This window comes from Aythya marila (assembly GCF_965140915.1).
Source record: "Aythya marila genome assembly, chromosome: 3".
NCBI lineage: Eukaryota > Metazoa > Chordata > Aves > Anseriformes > Anatidae > Aythya > Aythya marila.
This window is the reverse complement of record NC_139044.1, coordinates 37,964,525-37,984,690: the sequence shown is the minus strand read 5'-3', so window position 1 is coordinate 37,984,690 and position 20,166 is coordinate 37,964,525. Positions and strand designations below refer to the sequence as shown.

The 20,166-nt window shown below is 36.8% G+C and overlaps 1 protein-coding gene across 2 annotated transcripts in view; it reads right to left on the bottom strand.

The window, feature by feature from the left end:
• The window catches only part of SRBD1 (S1 RNA binding domain 1), a 131,094-nt gene that overhangs the window by 6,247 nt on the left and 104,681 nt on the right, over positions 1-20,166 (bottom strand). The window contains exons 18-20 of one of the 2 annotated variants that reach the window (XM_082755485.1): positions 16,835-16,941; positions 14,042-14,218; positions 10,236-10,406 (exon numbers count right to left, since the gene is read on the bottom strand). In XM_082755485.1, the coding sequence (XP_082611611.1) occupies positions 10,236-10,406; positions 14,042-14,218; positions 16,835-16,941 (455 nt within the window). The remainder of the gene's footprint in view (positions 1-10,235; positions 10,407-14,041; positions 14,219-16,834; positions 16,942-20,166) is intronic. The other variant, XM_082755486.1, reaches the window with a different exon arrangement.

Below are 20,166 nucleotides of genomic sequence, written 5' to 3'. Positions count from 1 at the left end.
AATGCACTGCATTATGTGCAGGTTGCTGGAAAGAAAACCAGCATGAAACAGGAGACACAGCCCAGGTGTCTGATCCCTCGATTACTATTCATGAAAGTTATTTTTTCTCCCCCTTGCCACCACCATCTGATTTGTCTGATATTAAAAAGAATTTCTCATTTAGGCAAGGATGGTGGCTTTGGGTTCCTCATTATTTAAAAACTTACTAAACATGGTTACTGCTCAGACTTAAATTTCGGCTTCAGCCAAAAGATGCTTAAGTATGTGCCCAGTTCTAAGTACCTAGGAAGTCCCACTGCCCCCAACTGAATTATTCATGTGCATTTAAGAATATTTCACAATCATGAGCTATATGTAGGCAGAACAGAACAAGGCCCGAAGTGCATGCATATACATGCACGCAAAAAAGTCCTCTAACACAAGCAACATAATTCTGTTTCGGAAATTCTCACTCTTTTCAGTTCTGGTACAAAAGAGCTACGTAGCAAAATATTTCCAAATAAAAGCAATTTATTATGGATTATAGATACAGTTTTAAAAAATACTGTTGAATCTAGTTATACATTTAATGCATCATTTTCACTCAAACATAGCTTGAGAACACAGACCAAAAATCAATGTAAAGCACAAATATATGGCTGAACACTAGACCATTAGATTGATCCTTTCTATCTTTAAATGTCATTCCTATGAACAAAGTTAAATGTTTTCTTAATAATAAAAAAGCAACCCAACAACTTCAGGAGTTATTTAAGGTCAGAAAAAAAAAAGGATATAGTAAGAAACAACCAAGACTGTGATATGGTTACAGGGTAAAATAGAGGTTTCCCTTAATTTTCCTTACTTTGACCTTAGTAATGTTAAACTATCTTGCTACAATCTCTGAAAAAAATCTCGCTCCATCTGTAAATGACAGTTCCAGCTGCATAACCATAGGAACATGAATGATCTGTGTAAAAATGTAAGCCCTTCAAGGATTTTCCTGGCTACATATGTGAACTAAATAACACGCTGCAGTAGTTCAAGTGCTATGTTTATCTACCAGAAAGATAAAACCTAAAGAAAAGCTAACAAAAATTGAAATGTGAAAGACAAGATGTTTTTTCAGAAGTGAGGTCATTCTTGTAAGATATACTATCCTTTTTCCCTCAAATGTTGAGTGTCTGAGTGAATGTTGAACTTTCTGTTCAAGGAACATCAAGTCAGATAAAAGCTGCAAGTCTCTTAGGAAAGTTATTTAGAACAGAGTGAGACTTAGCTGGTTTAGAGATTTAGAGTTTGAGTTTTGAGATTTATATGATACTCTGAAACCTTTGCAACTACCTTAGTTTAAAACACATTTTTTTTTTGCAGGCTTGTACGACCTGCAGAGAATGGTCATGGCTAAATCACTGATGTTTTTTATTTAATACATAATTTCATCCATCTTACCCAGATAAAGAAAGAAAAGTAGCATAAATGTAACAAATAAGCACATCATGTTCACTTAACATACACATCTGCACAAAATTATAGCACAGCCCTCGCAATGCTTAAAAGATAATGCAAATTTCAGTGGAATGCAAATAAAGTCAGAAAACAGTAAAAAAAAAAAAAAAAAAAAAAAGTTACCAAAGGAAGCCTTCAGAAAAAAAAAATAAGAAGTTACTTTAAACCCCCCAAAAAGCTTCTTACAATATGCAGGAGTCCTAAAGCTTTGTAAGGGTTTTAGTCACAGTCGTTCTGTTTTATGTAATCATTTCCAGCAACACGACTTAAGAGCTGGGAGTACTGGATTCATTACATTAAAGCAACATGATATGCCATTACATCTTGTCACAGTGCACACATGAATTAATGGTAATGCAACATAATCACTCTGAAAACAAAACAACTTTGCATTACCATGTGCTTTGTTAAGTAAAATGTACATTCATGACAGTAGTGAACTTAAATTATGCAGGCATTTATGTTCAAGTAATGTTTTGAAATGCAAAAGCATTATTTGTACAATGCAGATGTTGAGAGTTCTTGTTTCCACTAGGCACACAGATCTTCAATATTTCAACTACTGCGTTGGATTATAAACCAAACAATATCTTACTTTGTGATTAGCTGCTGCATACAAAGTTAGTTTCAAATCTATTTAAAACTACTTATATGGTTTAATCAGATAAGGATATTTAACCAATGTTTTTCCTCCAATGCGTAATTTATTAACATTATAAGTTATCTGAGTGCATGCAGAAACCTATAAAGCATTCAGTTTACAACATTTTGAAAGGATATATCAAGAAATGTAGTTTCTAACTGCGAAGAAATTCAGATACCATTACACTCCAACACGGCCACTTTGCTACCATGCTGTTAGGCATGCTGTTGTTAGCTGTATTCATAACTACCAATATATCACATAAGTGAAGTGTAACCTGAGATACAAAACAGTGAAACACCATCAGTTACCCACAAAGAATCAGTACTTGTTAAATGAGACTATTCCATTAGAAAGCTTTATTTTTTTCTTCTTAATTATTTTTAAAATCCAAACAGTAGACAGTTACTTTAATTACAAAAAAAATAACAAAGGAAAAAATACTGTTTGATTTATGTATTTACAGCATAACTTGAGGACAATTCTAGTCTAGTATTTATGCATCAGGATTTATAGCATAACTGAAGGACAACTCTTTGTCATTTCCTAGTTCTTCTAATCATTCTTATTACCTGTTTATTTTACATCATATAATGTCAATTAGCAATAAAAGTCTTTTCTGCTTTTATTTATAACTAAAAAAAAATATGTCTTCTAAAAATCCACCTACTAAGTTAATAGTCAGACCTGCAAATGAGCCAGAGTTCCAAAGCGATAAATATGAACTATAATTTATTGGGCTTAATGGCCTTAAATCTACAAGTGTTCTGAATTAGGGTTAGCTGTTTCCTATTGGAAATAGTTATAAGGATTCAATAATTTACTGAGCTTAACGTTTTTCAGGTTTTCTTAAAAGGAACTAAAGACTTTACTAAAAAAAAAAAAAAAACAAACACCTTATTTTGTACATTAGAAAGCTTTATTATATACACCATGTGCACCAAGTACAGTCTAATTGAAATGGACAAAAGATGCTTGATGATTTTGAAGTGAAATTAAGGAAAGGCATCCTATCAAAGCAAAAACTCCCATCCTCTGTAAAATTATTCACATTTAGTGCATTACTAAATGGAAAATGAAAGTTTGTTTCCATTCCTCATGCACCGTATCAAGTAACTAACCTATTCCATCCTCAATATCTGTTCTCCTTAGGAATTGCCTCAGTTGCTCACTGATGAAATGGGACCTGGGCTGAAGCAAGCCAGTGAGCTGAAAATGCTGTCAAAGGCCAAGTGTGCCATTGCATAAAGTGGGAAAAAAAGGAAGAGCTTTCTTTTTGTTGGATTCTCCTTAGCAATAGTTTTCCTTTTGCATTTCCCTGTCAGTGCTTGCTTTCAGAGCTAGCAAGTGCAGCTACTTGGTCAAGTTTTCAACAAAGCAGGTGCTGAATCCACCTGCATACTAGAGCAGCAGAAGCACAAGAAATGTTTGAAAATTAATCAATACAATGCGAATACAATGAATGATACAATACAGTGCAATGAAATACAAAGCATTATCACTATGATGCTCATTTCAGCAAAGCATTTAACTACAAATGTTTTATTTTGGTGATGAATAAGCACATGAACAATGCTTTGCTGAATATTCTTGGGATTTTGAAGACCTTTTCGTCAAGAAGTATCAATACACAACTAAGGGTGAGACAACGTCCTGTCAAAAACTGCTCTTACGGCAGAACCACCTGCAGCAAGCAGTAACCTCTCCTACCTGGCAAGGTTCTAAAATGGTGATTAGCCAGGGAAGACTCCCTCCTGCGTTACGCTAAATCACAACTTTAGATCCGTTACAAATACATGTAGTGGTAAAATATTTCTAAGTCAAACTTGACTGAAGTACAACCTGTGCGCCAGATGCTTCGATATGTGAGCTGCAAATACACATTCGGATTGCCAATCTTAAGCAAAGAGCATTTTATGAGATTTAAATAAAATCAGTAAATGTTAAGATTCAGTCATATGAAACCAACTGCACCCAGCAGACTGACACAACAAAGGAATAACATTGTTTTTTTTTTCCCCCAGCATTTTGGTTTATAAGCATAACCTGGTTGTAACTTCTTGGGACTTCCTAAATGTTTCCTTGGTTTTCTTAACAGTTCCTTTACAATATGTACCAAGAAACTGGATATGCTCTACATGTTGTATTAATCGTATGTAGAAGATTCTGCCACTATAAAATGGTTTTCACATATAGACTTCTCAGAAACTTAAAACACAGCTTTGCTTTGCAGGAAAATATGCTGCCTACAAAGTACTTTAAGAGACTTTTTTTTTCTTTAACATTTAGGAAATTATGATTCATAATAGTTAAAGGTGTTTGTAAGCTTGATCACTGCACATGACAAAGCCAAACTTTGACAGTGTGGAAACCATAACAAAAAATGTTTTGGTCATCTGCAGTGTGTTAAATCAACAGTAGGATGTTTTCCAATTATTTTACAGAAATTGTACAGATTTTAAGTTAAGATGTCTAAGTGCCATAAATCAATCATACCAGCACCATTTGTGCCACTGTAGTAAAGATTACATCAGTGTTTCCATTCTAAAAAAAAACTATTTTTCAGGGGTTTCTAATTCAGCCATAAAAATTGACTCCAGCCTAAAGCTTGGCAACCAAAGTTACCACTTGGGAGCAATTCTTTTAACCATTTTTTTTTTAATGGCTTGGCCTTTCAAGATACAAAATACTTCAGAAAAAAGAAAATCAGTGGTTTGAAATTTTGGTGAACTTCTATCCCTCAAAAACACTGTTTTTAAAACTGATAATTTTGTGTGTCATAAATCCGTAATGTGGACTACTGCCTTTGGGTAATTTGGATAGAAGCAATGGATAAAAATTACTGGCTCATGTTGTTTAAAAATAAATGTAATTTCCCATGAAAACTTTTAATCCAATAAAATTTTCATGAAAGCCTTTTCTCATGGCAAGATGTGGTAGACATGGCATGAGGAAGCTTTTATGCAATATCTATTCCATCCATTTTGATTTCTGTGGTAAGAGATATGCAATGCTGTATTTTGATGCCTTGAATCAAATCTGTTCATCTTATTCATTGTAACATTTCTGCCTTGTGTCAGCACAGATCTATCTGTGAGCGTGACACAGTGACTGACAAAGTTGTGTAAACTGAGAAAGAAGAAAGTGATACTTTGAAAGCAGCAAAGACACAGAGCTAACTTAAAATGTATTTTGTTTAAAAATATATGTATTAAGTTCTGATTCTAACCCACTTCTAACAGTTCCAATGGTTCTCATGCACATGAAATTTAAGTTATAAAAAAACTAAATTATAAAAAATATCAAAGGTTTTAAACCATAGCAGAGCTAGTTTAGTACTAACATCTTAAAAAGTCCTTCAGAAGCTGGTTGATTTTAGTAAGGCTTATAAGCTTTTTTTTTTTTTTAATAAAAAAAAAAGTCATTTAAAATATATAATCATTACTAAATTAAACCATTAGTTGCTTGATGGGAATATATCTGATTTATATTTAGACCTTATGTCACAAGTGCCGATTTTTCATATTATACTTTTATATAACATATTATATTTTCATATTATTGGGTTTTGTCAGTTTACTGAACATCTGTTTGTTGTTTTTTTTTTCTTTTGTTGTTGTTGTTGTTTTTTTTCTTTTTACTTCTTCTTCTTCAAACAGCTCTTAGGAAGGAAAAAACATTAGGACTATTTCCCCTGCCACCTTCTCTGCACCATTTTGTAGTATCAAACTACTCCAAGTTATCACCTTCATATTTAATGAACTTTCAAGGAAAACATCTTTCAATTGCAAGAAAAATACTGTTGAACATAGAGTACCTTAATAAAAAGCACCTTGAGACTTTCTTTTTCTTAACTGTAAGATAGATAAATAGAAGATAGATAAATAGAAGTAAGATAACAGAGAAAGTCCAAAGGAAACAGAAAAGACCGATTCTGTTACAGGGACAGATGCTATGCTTATTATTTAAAGCATTCCCGAAATATAAAAAGCTGATAATGTTTATTTATTTTAATAACAACTGACGTTCTTTTGCATAAATAAACTTTATGCCACAATACCTACAACATGCACTTTGATTTAAATATTTCACCTGAATAAATCAGTCTGGGAAGGGAAAGTGCTTGGTGGGAAACAGACAATGAATGGCACAGCTGGAAACTTACTTTCAAGTAATTGCATTAGGCAAAGAAATGACATGAAACATAGCATTGGTCTGTAGCCACGTCATACTCCTCTGATGTCTTTGAAACTCCCAAAGCCCAAAGAGTTTGACTGTGAGCACATTTTAAGAAACTCCAAGGTATCTCTAAGCAGCGTTGGCAGTGCAAGAGGTGGCAGCCTCCTCTCTTGAGTCATGTAGAAGTCTCTCTCCAACAACTGTCTTTTGGTTGAGTTGTAAAACTTGTGCACATTAAAGTTTTTTTTTAGCTTTAAAAAAATAAATGGTGCTAATGCTGGATTCCCAGCAAAATTCAAAGTCATATAATTACATTCTACCTACTAAAATTGTCTTCAGATTTTCAGTTGTATGTGAATAACTAACTACCCTGTGCAACAATACTACTACTCACTACTTGACATATAAAGTAACCTGCGCTCACAATTCTTTATTTTCTGATCAACCTTTGTGATGACATTATATGCAGATAAAATCACATCACATCACATCACATAATTTCTAGGTTGGAAGAGACCTCAAGATCATCGAGTCCAACCTCTGACCTAACGCTAACAGTCCCCACTAAACCATATCCCTAAGCTCTACATCTAAACGTCCCTCAGATTTATGAAGGTACCAGCCTTTTTTGGGAAAATACAATATTTCTTGGGCATGCATTTGAGAGAAACAAAAACAAAATCTCAAGAAGGCCGTTAACTCAGTAATACAATAAGAATATTTTGAGCAAGTCCATCAGAAAAGAGATTATCAACTGGCTGTTATATATAGTTGTATATATAAAAGTGTCCTGGTTTCAGTTAGAACAGAATTAATTCTCTTCCTAGTAGCTGGTGGAATGCTGTGTTTTGGCTTAGGATGAGAAGAGTGCTGATAACACCCCGATGTTTTAATTGTTGCAGAGCAGTGCTTATACCAAGCCAAGGACATCTCAGCCTTTTGCTCTGCCCTGCCAACGGGCAGGCTGGGGGTGCAGTAAGAGCTGGGAGGGGACAGACCCAGGACAGGTGACCCAAACTAGCCAAAGGGGTATTCCATACCATCTGACGTCATGCTAAACAATATATAGGGGTGGCTAGCCGGGGGGAGGGGGCCGAACTGCTCGGGGTTAGGCTGGGCATCGGTCAGCAGGTGGTGAGCAATTGCATTGTGCATCACTTGTTTGTACATATTATTATTACTTTCCTATTATCACCATTGTATCATTATTATTATTTTGTTATTATTATTTTCCTGTCTTATTAAACTGTCTTTATCTCAACTCACGGGCTTCACTTTCCATTTCTCTCCCCCGTCCCAGAGAGGGAGGGGGGAGGGTGAGCGAACGGCTGCGTGGTGTTTAGCTGCCGGCCGGGTTAAACCACGACACACTCCCAGGTCCTTCTCTGCCTGGCAGCTCTCCAACCACTCATCTCCCAGCCTGTAGCTCTGCTTGGTGTTATTGCACCCCAGGTGGAGGACCCGGCACTTGGCCTTGTTGAACTTCATGCAGTTGACCTCAGCCCATCGGTGCAGCCTATCCAGATCCTCAAAAAATCCTAAAATACTATAATATTCTGCCACTGACTGGCTAAACTTCTCTGCTCCCTGAAGCAGTCTTTCCATGTCAATTAACCTTTAAGTGAAGCTGGTAACACTATTAACACTTGTACTGATTACATTATTGTACTACAGCTGGAAAGCCAAACGGGCTACAAACCAAATCCTGATTACTTGATATTTAAATTGAATGAAGTTCAATATGGAAAATTAACATTAATGCTTCTTTATTTATTTACAGTAACTCTGAAAAATCTACAGTAGGGCTGACCAAGCTTTCTGATCCTTTGTGTCACTTAAATGTAGAATCACTGATATCAGGATCTTGGCTGATTTTGTTAATTTTGTTTTTGTTTTTTTTTCAGCTATGCATGAGCAAAGAACTAGTATGAAATGGGTGATGCCTAAGAAAAAAGTGGAAAGGCTGAAGAAAAGGAGAAACCGAAGTCTCTCCTTTATACGCTGCACAAAGAGTAGGGACACTAGTGGGCAGTTTCACACTGGCCTTAGTACATGGCCCAAGGAAGGAGGAAACGTGGCATAGAGAAGATGGAAACAAAAATATAGCCTGTGCCCAGAAGAAGGAAACAATGTGCACCTACACACTGCAAGTTCTATATGCAATCATCTCCACTGAAGAGCTAACAGAACAGGGAAGATGTCCTAAAAATGCAAGGTCTATAAGTTTTTTTTACATAAGAAATACAAGCTTCATGAATTCAGAAATTCAGCATCTTTCTTTGAGGCTGAAGGATTGTTTTGTTATAAACAGGAAGCACAACTATGTTTCTCCAGGAATAATATTCTGAGATGACGAGAACCCTAAAGCATCTAACTTCTGACAAAATTATCTCCAGCATGCTGTAAAAAATGAACCTGTTCACCGCCAATCACTTACAAAAATAAATATGTCCTGGTTTATGGTAGGAAATAATGTTTTCTCAAGAGGACAGGCCGAGCCTAATTTCAACCAGGGCTGATGATAGAAAAGATCACATCTTGCACTAGCATTCACCAGCTGCAGAACCTCTCTAAAGAGAAGCAAACATGGGTTCCTAATTACTTTTTTTGTGACTTACATAAAAAGCATTCTCTTCTTTTAGCCAAAGGTCATATACTAAAACTACCATAGTTCATATAATTGAGAACTTAACATAGACATCTTAATTAGATCTTGCAACATCAGAATTTAATTTTAAAGCCTCGTAATAATGAGATATGCTCAAATATGTCCACACACTTGTGTGTGCAAACACACATGCATAACAAATCTTGCTGGCCAAAATCCACTGAGCAGGAAGTTTGTTTGGCACATGCCAAACACAAGCAACAAAATAAAAGCTGTTTTAAATGATGCAGAGTTATTAAACTACCACTGACTGAAAATCTGCACAGCGTATCAATGTGATTATTTGTAAGAACAAATTAAATTCCTTTTAATTAAGGTCTTGGATGAAATAGCATATAAAGCACAATCAATAATCACAAGGTCAATTAGACATTTTCTGTTAATTTGCACAGAAATTACCATGAGCTAATACACTCTATTACAGTGTTTTAAATCAATCTACATAATTTCTCTGAAATTACACTTCTTACTAACAAACTTCACGCATGTGCTGCTTTGCTGCTGGCCTCAAAAACTGAAGTGTTTTCAGTTTCACCAAATTCAATAGAGTACCTCGCTACCTGGGCATTCAAAGACACCAGACAGCATTTTCCAATATCCATGTAAAATTTAACACCGAAATGGTCACACCCAGTTGTAGAAGCATTTGCCGAAGGGAACTATACAAAGTCAATAGTTTTGCTGGGGAAATATAAATACATGCACAAAAAGGGGAAATATTCCTACCCAAAAAAAGTTACGTTAGAGAAGAATGCCTCAGAAATCCTTTACTTAACATATGGGGGCAAGGCTGAAGACAAAAATCAAGATTTCAGTCACTGCTGGAACAGATGATTTGTCTCCACACTTTGTGAACCGAAAGTCCAAATAGTGTAACGTGTGGCATAAAAAGTGTTGCCAAACAGAAGCAAATTGAGAAAATTGTCCCCAAATAGGGGGCAAACAGTGATACAAAGTCAGAATTGGGGGACAAAAGTTTGGCAAAGTTTAGAAAAATACCAACTCTCATATCGATAAACGTGAAAACTAAAAAGCAAAGGAAAACATTAAAATCTAAAAACTTGCATGCACATAAGAGGCAAAATTCATCAATCTGAAATCTTTCACCAGTGAAGCATGCCACTTTCTTGAGAAAGAGGAGAAAACATCAATTAAATGTAAAAGTTCCTGCCTCAAAAGGCTGAGGAGGCTGTTATCATAAAAATCAGTACTTTCATTTTTTTAAATTGACAATTCAAAAACTTTCCCACCACTTACCTCATTGCAATGTTGTAAGACTCTGGATGGATACAAGTTTGATCCAAAGGATTGGGCTGCTGTGAGGAACTTGATGTTGGTTTGCTCTTCTTTTTACCTTGTTTTTCACTGGTGGCTTGTGCACCTGCTTTAGTCAAAAGTGCTTGACTTCCAATTTGAGTTTTCTTACTACTGCCAGAAATCAAAAGATGGACATGTCATTCTAAATGAACAACATCCAAGCACAGTGCCCACACATTAAAAACAAATTCAAACTTTTATACCATGTTCAATCTCAATGAAAAGTAAAAAACAAGCAAACAAAAAATCTAAACTAAATGGTAATAGTGGGTGAATCTTAACAACATAATTATAGCATGAAAATCTATCATACTGATGTATGCATAAATTCATTTAAAATAGAAGTAAATATTAGATTCTGTGCTTCAACAAAATTCTTTTGGGATGCCAAGATTACAAAGGAAGTAACAAATAAAGCAAACTACATGATTTATAGTGTTAAAGCAAAGCACTTCCTGAAAATGAAAGTGAAAGTGCTGACAGTGTGAAATGCCTCACTACACAATCTACTGTTACGTTTGCAATCTGGATGGTATCTTCCGTCCGTCAAATGGGGACAATTCTGTTTACCTACTTGATGTGAGGATACTTTCATAATTAACTTTCAGCATTTAGACTTAATCATTTAAAAGAGAGGAATGCAATTTGGAAAAAAAATAACAAGATTTTTTATTCATATTGTCTTTAGGTAAGCAAATTGCAGAATGAAGTAAGTTTTAATGTTTAAGCAGCACGTGTCCTCAGACCATATTACTTCACTTTGTAAACTTAAATTTCTGAGAAAGTCCGCTCAAACATGGGCCAGGTCTAAATATGAAAAATTTCAAATCAAAAGAATTCAAACTGAGATTTGCTTGGAACAGTAAAAATCTAAAGGTCAAACTTACCAGTATTTCAGTACTTAAAAAATATTACCAGAAAGGTATATGCTATGTTCTGCACCTGGACTGGAGTAACGCCCATCACAAGCACAGACTAGGAGACAAGTGGCTGGAAAGCAGATCTGCAGAAGGGGACCTGAGGGTGCTGGTCAACAGGAGGCTCAACAGGAGCCAACATTGTGCCCTGGCATCCAAGAGGGCAAATATTGGTATTTTGGGGTGCTTTAACCACAGTATAGCCAGCTGGTCAAAAGAGGTGATTCTCCTGTTATATTTAGTATTGGTGTGGCCTCACTCTGAATACTGTGTGCAGTTCTGGGCACCAAAATGTAGGAAGGATGTTAAGATACTGGAAAGCGTCAACAAAGCTGGTAAAAAGGCTGGAAGACATGTCCTATGAGGGGAGGCAGAGGACACTTGGGCTATCCAGTCTGGTGAAAAGATTACCAAGAGGAGACCTCATTGCTCTCTAGAACTTCCTGAGCCGGAGAAGCAGGGAGGGAGGTGCCGGTTGCTCTGATGACAAGACGTGTGGGAACAGCACAAAGCTGGGCCAGGGCAGGTTCAGACTGGACATGAGTAAAAATTTCTTAACCATAAAGGGGGTCAAAAACTAGAACAGGCTCAAACACACTAGAACAGGTCAAAAACTAGAACTCACTAGAAAAACTAGTGAGGTGATTGAGGCCCCACACCTGCCAGTGTTCAAGAGGCATTTGGTTAATGCCCTTAATAACATGCTTTAACTTTTGGTCAGCCTTGGAGTACTCAGGCAGTTGGACCTGATGATCTCTGAAGGTCCCTCCCAGCTGAACTATTCTATTCTGGTTTTGTGAAAGTATCTATATACAGATTTCCTTAAAATAGAATACAATATTGACTTCGAGTTAGTTACGTACAACTAGCATTTGGGTTGGGCTTTTCTTCTTCAACTGTCTGGATAACAAAGGTTCCAAAATCCATGGACAGATTGCCCGCAATGGCAGAAGGACTGTACATGAACAACAATGATGCAACAAAAGATAGGAAAGAAGACCAGCGTGTGGGTGCACAACCGTTACGCTTCTTTTAAAATTTCCCTCAAGTTTAAAAAAAAATTAAAAAATGCTCATGATACTAAAGGTGTCAAATGACTCCTCTTCAAAAAGGTTCCTTTCACTCATCTGTTTTTGTTTGTTTGGTTTTGTTTCTGAAATCACAAATGCTTTCTACTTTCACAGAACCAAGCAGAACGCATTGGAGGACTCCAAACTAGCTCTTACGTTTTAGGCTCTACCTCTACATGGAATGTAGGCAGAACTGCAGCATAACTTTCTCTAGCAACATCAGTATTTTAAATAATCATTGATTATTCATTAACTTGTAAATACAAATAACAGAAACTAATTCATAAAACACTCCATCAACACGATTAGAGAGGACAAAAATAAAACCTTCCCAAAGTCCATTCCACAAAGTTTTAGTCTTGCCTCCCAGGTCTACAAGAACTGTTGTGGAGGCAATGCTTTTAGAGCTTTATTTTGGCATCAAACTCCAAAGTCAGAGCAGATTTTTCAGGTTAAACAGTGTTCTCAAATTTTATGGAATCTGACTAACATCAGAAGTGTGCTCCAGAAAGGGGAAAAAAAAATTAGTGTTGTTAAACATTTCACCACTGAATTTCTGGAAAAAAAAAAAAAAAGGTATGAAGTTCTTAAACACTTCACCAGTGAACTTCTGGAAAAAAAACATGGCACCAGCTTTCCCCTCCCCTGTTTGTACTGCAGCATTCACTAGAGCAGATCTGTACAATGTAAGACCTATCAATCATCTACAGCCTTGAAAGCTATTTCTTTGGCCTTCTGGTGATTGCAGCGTGCACTGTTTGGCCTGCAGCACGTGCCTCCCTGCCAGATGGGCAACCGATCTGTATCCCTTCCATCCGGGCGGTATGCCAGTCCTAATGTGCCTACCTCCTGCCTGGAAGTTACACATGTGCTGTTTGGCCAGCAGCAACTGGGAATACAGTATTGCTTCTGAGCATTGCGTTGGCTAAAAAATAGCATGTGCTTCCCAGGAAAATATTTTTTTAAGAGGAGTCAGCAGCAAAAGGGTGGGGATGGCGCTACCACTGTGCCCTTTCCTGTTTTTTTTTTTATATTGGAAAGAGAAATGTGAATGATAGAAGAGACATTGCCCTACAAAGTGCACTTTCAATTATGGAGAGGAAGTATTTCAGGTGGAGAGAAGAAGCAGAATGCATGGTTGCACGAGGAAAAGGTTTGGTAGAGAAACAGGAAATGAAATGGCAGGGAAAAGGATGACTGAGCATTGACAACTGGAGGTGGGAAGAGGCTTCTTACATATTTGAGAAGGCAGGCAGTCACATTATGCTTGCTAGGTACAAGAGTATAACACAGAGATTACACCAGACAGCCCATGTAACTCTTTCTCTCCAGCTAACGGAACTGTAACTCTCAGAGTATCTTCTCTAGTTTACTACCAATGCCTTCTGCAGAGTATAAATCTTCACCACACTAAAACAGATTTAACAATCACTAAATTACACGAAGCATAAGTCTGTCATGTTTTAATATCTTACAGATAATGACACTGCCACATGTCAAATTGCTTCTGTTGATTCAGTTGCAGAATTTGTGACTAAACTTACATAGCTATAGAAACCATTACTTAGGCTAATAAACCTTGATGATGCAGTGGAAGAGCTGTGTTCAACCACTGACTTAATACAGTTCATTTGGTAAAATATTTTCTTTCAGGGGGCAAAGGCTTAGGATTTTTCTCAAACCTGAATACAAAAGAGAAAGCAAAGACTTCTCATACTGTTCTAGGTAACTTTGTCAAGAAAGCTAACATCATTATTACCTGCAGAAAGTCTTTATATATTCTTGATTGAATCTGATGAAGCCAGCACACTGTTGGAAAGTTTTGGGGCCCAGACCCTTAACTTCCTTGAGCTGTTCTCGGTTTATAAATGGTCCATTCTTCTCTCGCCATTCAATTATATTTCTAGCTCTGTTCGCATTCAGGCCTGCAATATGTCTGACAGCAAAGTTTACAAAATACATTTATTACCATTGAACAGTCATTAATACAAGTCCTATCCATTACAAGTACATGCATTACTGTAGAAAAGCTGGTTTACAAAACCTAGAAAAATTAAACACAGCTAGGAATTTTGCAAATAAACTCCCAGAGCAAAGTCATAGTCTGAAAAAAGATCCTTTCTCTGAATTCTGTGGAAGGAATCCTCTCAAGTCAACAAAACTTGGTACAGCAATACACTTCTGTACATACCTAACTAGTAAGCCAGGGACATGTAATTTATGATCTGTGGGCTATTTCTGTAATACCAATTCAATTTGTCATGTCTTATGGCCTGCCCCCAGCTGCCCTCTTCAGGAAACGACGTGGGAGGAGGGTTCAGGACAGATAAATTGTTCCTGTGAGAACAGCCCCCTCTCAGCTATTGTCTTTCAGTGATACTGCAACACCTTGCCCCAACATGAAGGGCTGATGTCTGCTATCCAGAAGGAGGGTGGCTGGGAGCAGCTTGCCTTCCTCTCATGATTTAACAGATTCACACAGCTTGTTCCTTTTCTCTCAGCTGCTCTTGAGATAAAAGAGCAGCTGGGAACAGGCTGCATGAGTTGTTCCGAGAGCAACTTAAATCTGGCAAATAACTTACCTGTGAAGTGCAATTGCAGTAAGCCAAGTTCCTTCAGGAAGCAGTGGGTTTGCTGCATGTTTTCTGTACGTACATGCACCCAAAGTTGTACTCACATGGAGTACAATAATCACAGAAAGAGGGAAAAGTGCTGTGGTGGGCAGTTACTTCTGGCACTAGAAAATGAAATGTTGCCCATATGGCTCTAAATATCAGGTGCTTTTGCTTTAAGTCAATGGCAGCAAAGACCTGCTTGTGGAATGGCACTGATTCTAAAAAAACAAAACAAAACAAAACAAAACAAAACAAAACAAAAAAAACACAACAAACCTGGCAGGAATAGCTGAAATTAGAAAGCTGAATGAGAGTAAAAAAATCATTCCAGTCTCATCCTCAAGCAGAAGTTTTAAAATAACCCAAAGTTGGTGACAACTTAGAATTAAAATGGAGATACACCTTTAACCATAGAGAAAAATATTAACCATTAGGTGTAGAATTTTCTCTAAAATTTTCTTAAAAATATCTGGTCTATTTACACTGACAAAGGAGTATGACAGTTCACTGAGTTTTCCACTGGTGATCTTAAGTCTTTGAAGATACTCAGTGATACTGCAGGTGCTGTAATGTTGTCATCCTTTTCAAGTGTCATATATTGCAACAAGTGTATTTAATGCATCAGAAAGCATGACCAGAAAGCCCTGCACCTTGCATATTCTAGCAAGAGTGACAATTTCATTAACTGTACATCCAAGGGAAATTTAGAGCACATCTACACAGAACAGCAGAGTTAACCTTTTAAGAAGCAGGTTAGATCCAGAACTTGAAGTAGCACATAATCATCAGAAGCAAGGCTAATTAGTCCAAAGCAGTTAGCCAACATGGTTACCACCTACAGCCATGACTGGACAGTGTCACTCCACACTGTCAGGCAGTCCCGTAGAGTCACCGCAGCACCCGAGCCCAATGCCCTCAGCTGAACTGCACAATATGGACATACTCTTCTGACAGTGCTTGCATGTTACACTTGTTAAAGCAGGTTTTTAGTTATAGAATGAAAGCTTCTCAGCCTCATTCACCAACAGGTATTGCTTTCTTTCTCACTAACATCTAACTTATATAAATCTGAAAGTGAAGACTGAATGCAAGACCCAGACTAAGACTTAGACACACACACAAAACAAACATGGAAGAAAGTGGAAAATCAACAAAAAACAACAAAAATAGGAAAGCCCTTTAAAATACGGGAAGACAACATTTTCAGGAAATAAAATATGGGCTTAAAATTAAAAAAAAAAAATAGAGCTGGCAAGAATACTTTTCTCAACTTTTATACCTAACACAATTGTCACTGCCAGTATTATGGACACGCTTTTTCTTCCCGTCCTACTTGAGCGAATGACAGCAAGACTTTGCTCTTCTGAGAGGCTGTTCAGCGAAACGATTCTGAATGGTACACACCTGAGACTGAGATTGATTTCTAACCAAGAGAAATAAACACCAGAACATTTTTCCAAGTAAATATGGAACAATTACTTTTAAAATTTTCAGATACAACAAAGGAGATGTACTTTTCAAAACTTTCCCTTAACTCCTTTCTCCTTTCCTCAACAGACTTCTACAGCCTGCTCCACTTAGTAATATAAGAACAGCTTCTAAGAGACAGAAAATACATTTGAAAATCACTTTCTTAGTGCAAAAATACAAATTGATTATATCAAAGCTTTTCTAAATTGCATTATTGGTTCAACATTTTAAACTCTGTTTTCCTTTAAAGAATAATTATATGTGGGAGAATCACACACTAATCACACCTTAAAAACTGACTCGTAAAGATCCAATGAAATACTGTTTTAATGTGCCATTTTCATGTAATTGGGAGTTTCACACAAGAGCCATTTGCTCCAGCTGAGTTTGAGTCAGATGGCAGACTAAACAGAGACTCTGTGATCCAGAGCCATGTAATTACTGGAATAGGAAAATGTTTGACTCACCTTAATAGTATTTCTGAGCAGATGTTAATATCAACTCCTACAAAGCTGACACACTCTTCAACCACACTGTCCAGAGTTGCTTTGAGCAAAGTCTGTGATACATCATGCTGAACAACAAAAATGGAGATATCAGGTTACTGAAATATTGAAGAATACATAAGTAAGAACTTTAAACAATAGCAACATTAATCAAATACTTGCTGGAACTTATCAATATTTTATGTGAGGGTATCTGTTAAAACCAAGTTGTACAATGTATTTTTAAAAGGTCTTCGATATCTTTTTGCCACACCTTTACCATACTACAAAGCCCTAGAATAAGTCACTCTTCACATCAGGTTGTTTTCTTTCTTGTTTAATAACTATTTCCCTGAATCATGTAAAAACCAAAACTACACTAAACGCATAATGCTTGTTTAAAAGGAGTAATGCTTCTGTTCATCCACTGTCTTTACTTTAATCTGATAGTTATTTAAGTATAAACTCAGTCTGAGTTATTAAAAATAAGATATTTTCAAAATAAGGTATTTAAAGATCACAAATGTTGTACTTTTGCACCTGCACAGTTTGCAGATTGTCCTGTTTTTAAGTATCATTCTACAATACAGTTATTATTTACTAAAAGAACAAACCAAATATTGTATGAGGGTGGACAATACATAAGGTATATATCAACCCTGCAGCAATGAAATGTTTCAGATTTTGAACAGATTTCTAGGAAGATTGGCAGGTCCTTGACCGAAGCACCACTAATGGAAATTCTTCAATTTTTTCCATTATTGTTCATAGCATTTCTACTTTTTTCCCCTAAAAGAAAATCAGTCACACTTGTCAAAGATGAAAGTTCTGAAGCTCTAAGATTTCTTTCTCTTCACAGCACAAGCATACTTCAATCTATAACTTCTAGTTCCCCACACAAGCCTATCAGTGCTTAGAAGTCTGACCTGGAGGGAGAAGCCTCTCTAAATGCAGGAGCTAATTCAACCACTATGTTGGCTTAGCTTCAGGGCTCTTACACGTCACTCATGTAAATCTGGGTTGATCTGTTGTGGTTTTGTGATGCACTCATTTAGGACACCAAGTTGGATTTGAGCCAAGGCACCAAACACTTCCATCCACTATTTTGTTTAATCTTCTAAAGACATTTAGATTTTTTAAAGTTTTCACAATTAAATTTAACATGTCAACCTCCATCTACTAATACTGGTAGCTAATTAAAGAGTGAGTGGTTAATACTCAAAACAATCCTAAAACTCAGGCCAATGTATTTCTTAGCCCCTTCATTTCAGGTAATGCTGATTGTGATAAATTTTCATCATGACATATGTAAGAAAGTTACATAAATAAACAGCTAGTGAAAATTTCACCACTGTTACTCCTCCCTATATAAAGCTCCGTGCAAAAAGCCCTGTCTATGCATAAGTACTTCCATTTACACTGTCTCAGACGCACAAATGCAAAGCTTAACAGTACGCTTTGCAGACCAAATGCCAGCTTATACTTAGTAAGGTATTACTAGTACACCACAGCTGCTTTTCAGAATAAGAGAGAGAAACAAGAAAACATCCTAAAAAACAAACAAACAAAAACGCCTCTTGTTTATGTCTCTATATTTGTGTTTTACTGAAGACACAGCTCCTCTCAGTAAGCATGTTCTATATATATCCTCCTTCTGTCATCAGCTGGGTATGTACTAGAACTAGAGGATTCCAGGTCACACAAACACAAAGATGTATTTATATAACACAGAGTAATACATGAGTACCAGAATAAAATACTATAATAGTTCAAAAGCACCCAATTTTATTTATTTTTTTGGCAAGTATAGCTGCCGAATACTGGCTTGGATTTTCCATAAAGAACTGCAAAGTAAAAAATTTTGTAAAATAAATATATTAACTTTTTTTTTTCTCCTTTCTCTTTATGATGGAGGAAGGCAAAATGTGCTAAAAAATGCAGAGTACTAAAAACTCCTGCTTTTGGGAAATCCCACTGACTCCAAGGCACTTTGGAATCAGATTCACAAATTCACAGTTCCCGGACACCTCTACAAACATCTTGCACTAAAATCACGGAATGGTTTGGGCTGTAAAGGACCTTAAAGATCACCTGGTTCCAACCCCCTGCCATGGGCAGGGACACATCCCACCTGAGGGAGGGGCCCAAAGCCCCATCCAGCCTGGCCTTGAACACCTCCAGGGATGGGGCATCCACAGCTTCTCTGGGCAACCTGTTCCAGTGCCTCACCACCCTCTGAGCAAAGAATTTCCTCCTAACATATAATCTCAATCTTTGCTCTTTTAGTTTAAAACCATTCCCCCCGTCCTATCATTATGTGCCTGAAGAAAAAGTTGTTCTCCATCTTTTTATAAGCCCCTTTACATATTGAAAAGATGCACTGAGATCACCCCAGAGCCTTCCCTTCTTCAGACTGAAAATCCCCAGCTCTTAGTATTACTTCATAGAAGAGGTGCTGCAACCTTCTGATCATCTTCATGGCCTCCTCTGGAGCTGCTCTAAGAGGTCCACACCCTTCTTGTGGTGGGAGCCCCAGACCTCGATGCAGTGCTCCAAAATGGTGTCTCATGAGGGCAGAGTAGAGGGCCGATTAGTATATCTAATCTAAACCTACTCTGTCTTCGTTAAAAGCCATTACCCCTTGTCCCACCACAACACTCTCTGATAGAGTCCCAGCTTTCCTGTAGGCACTCTGTGACAGAGATTAGGGTTGACTGCCGGTTCCCTAGCTTTCAGTCTCGCTCTTAAGATGATCATCAGAAGGAAAAATAGAGTCACGTGATTCATATCTGAGACATCCACTATCATCTCTACAAAAAATTACAGATTAAGGTATATCAAAGAAGGTAAGCAAATACATAGGTCTAGTAGTTCTTTGTATGAGACTTGATTCATCAAAGAACTTCATTTCCAGTTCTGGTAAGAGCAAACTCAAAGCAATTCAGCCAATTATACCCCCAAATAAAACTGGGAAAGGATATACAACCAAAAGCAAAGTATCCTGAAATAGCACTGCTAAGGGAAGGAAGATCAGTGCTTACAGCTCAGCTTCAGAAGTGAAAATGATCTTTATCTGGAAAATTAAGTTTATGGATGCAATAGTTCGTGAAAAATTCAAGTGACAGAATATACACAATTTGGAAAATATATATATATTCAACTGTTACTTCTTTTGCCAAGAACATCTGCTTCTAATGAGGAATACTCAAGTTTCTCAGAGATGATTTGCATCTTTTAAGTTTATTGGTGCTCGACAGTCACCATTAAAAATAAAAAAAAAAAAAAAACAAAACCCAACCAATGAAAAACAAAGA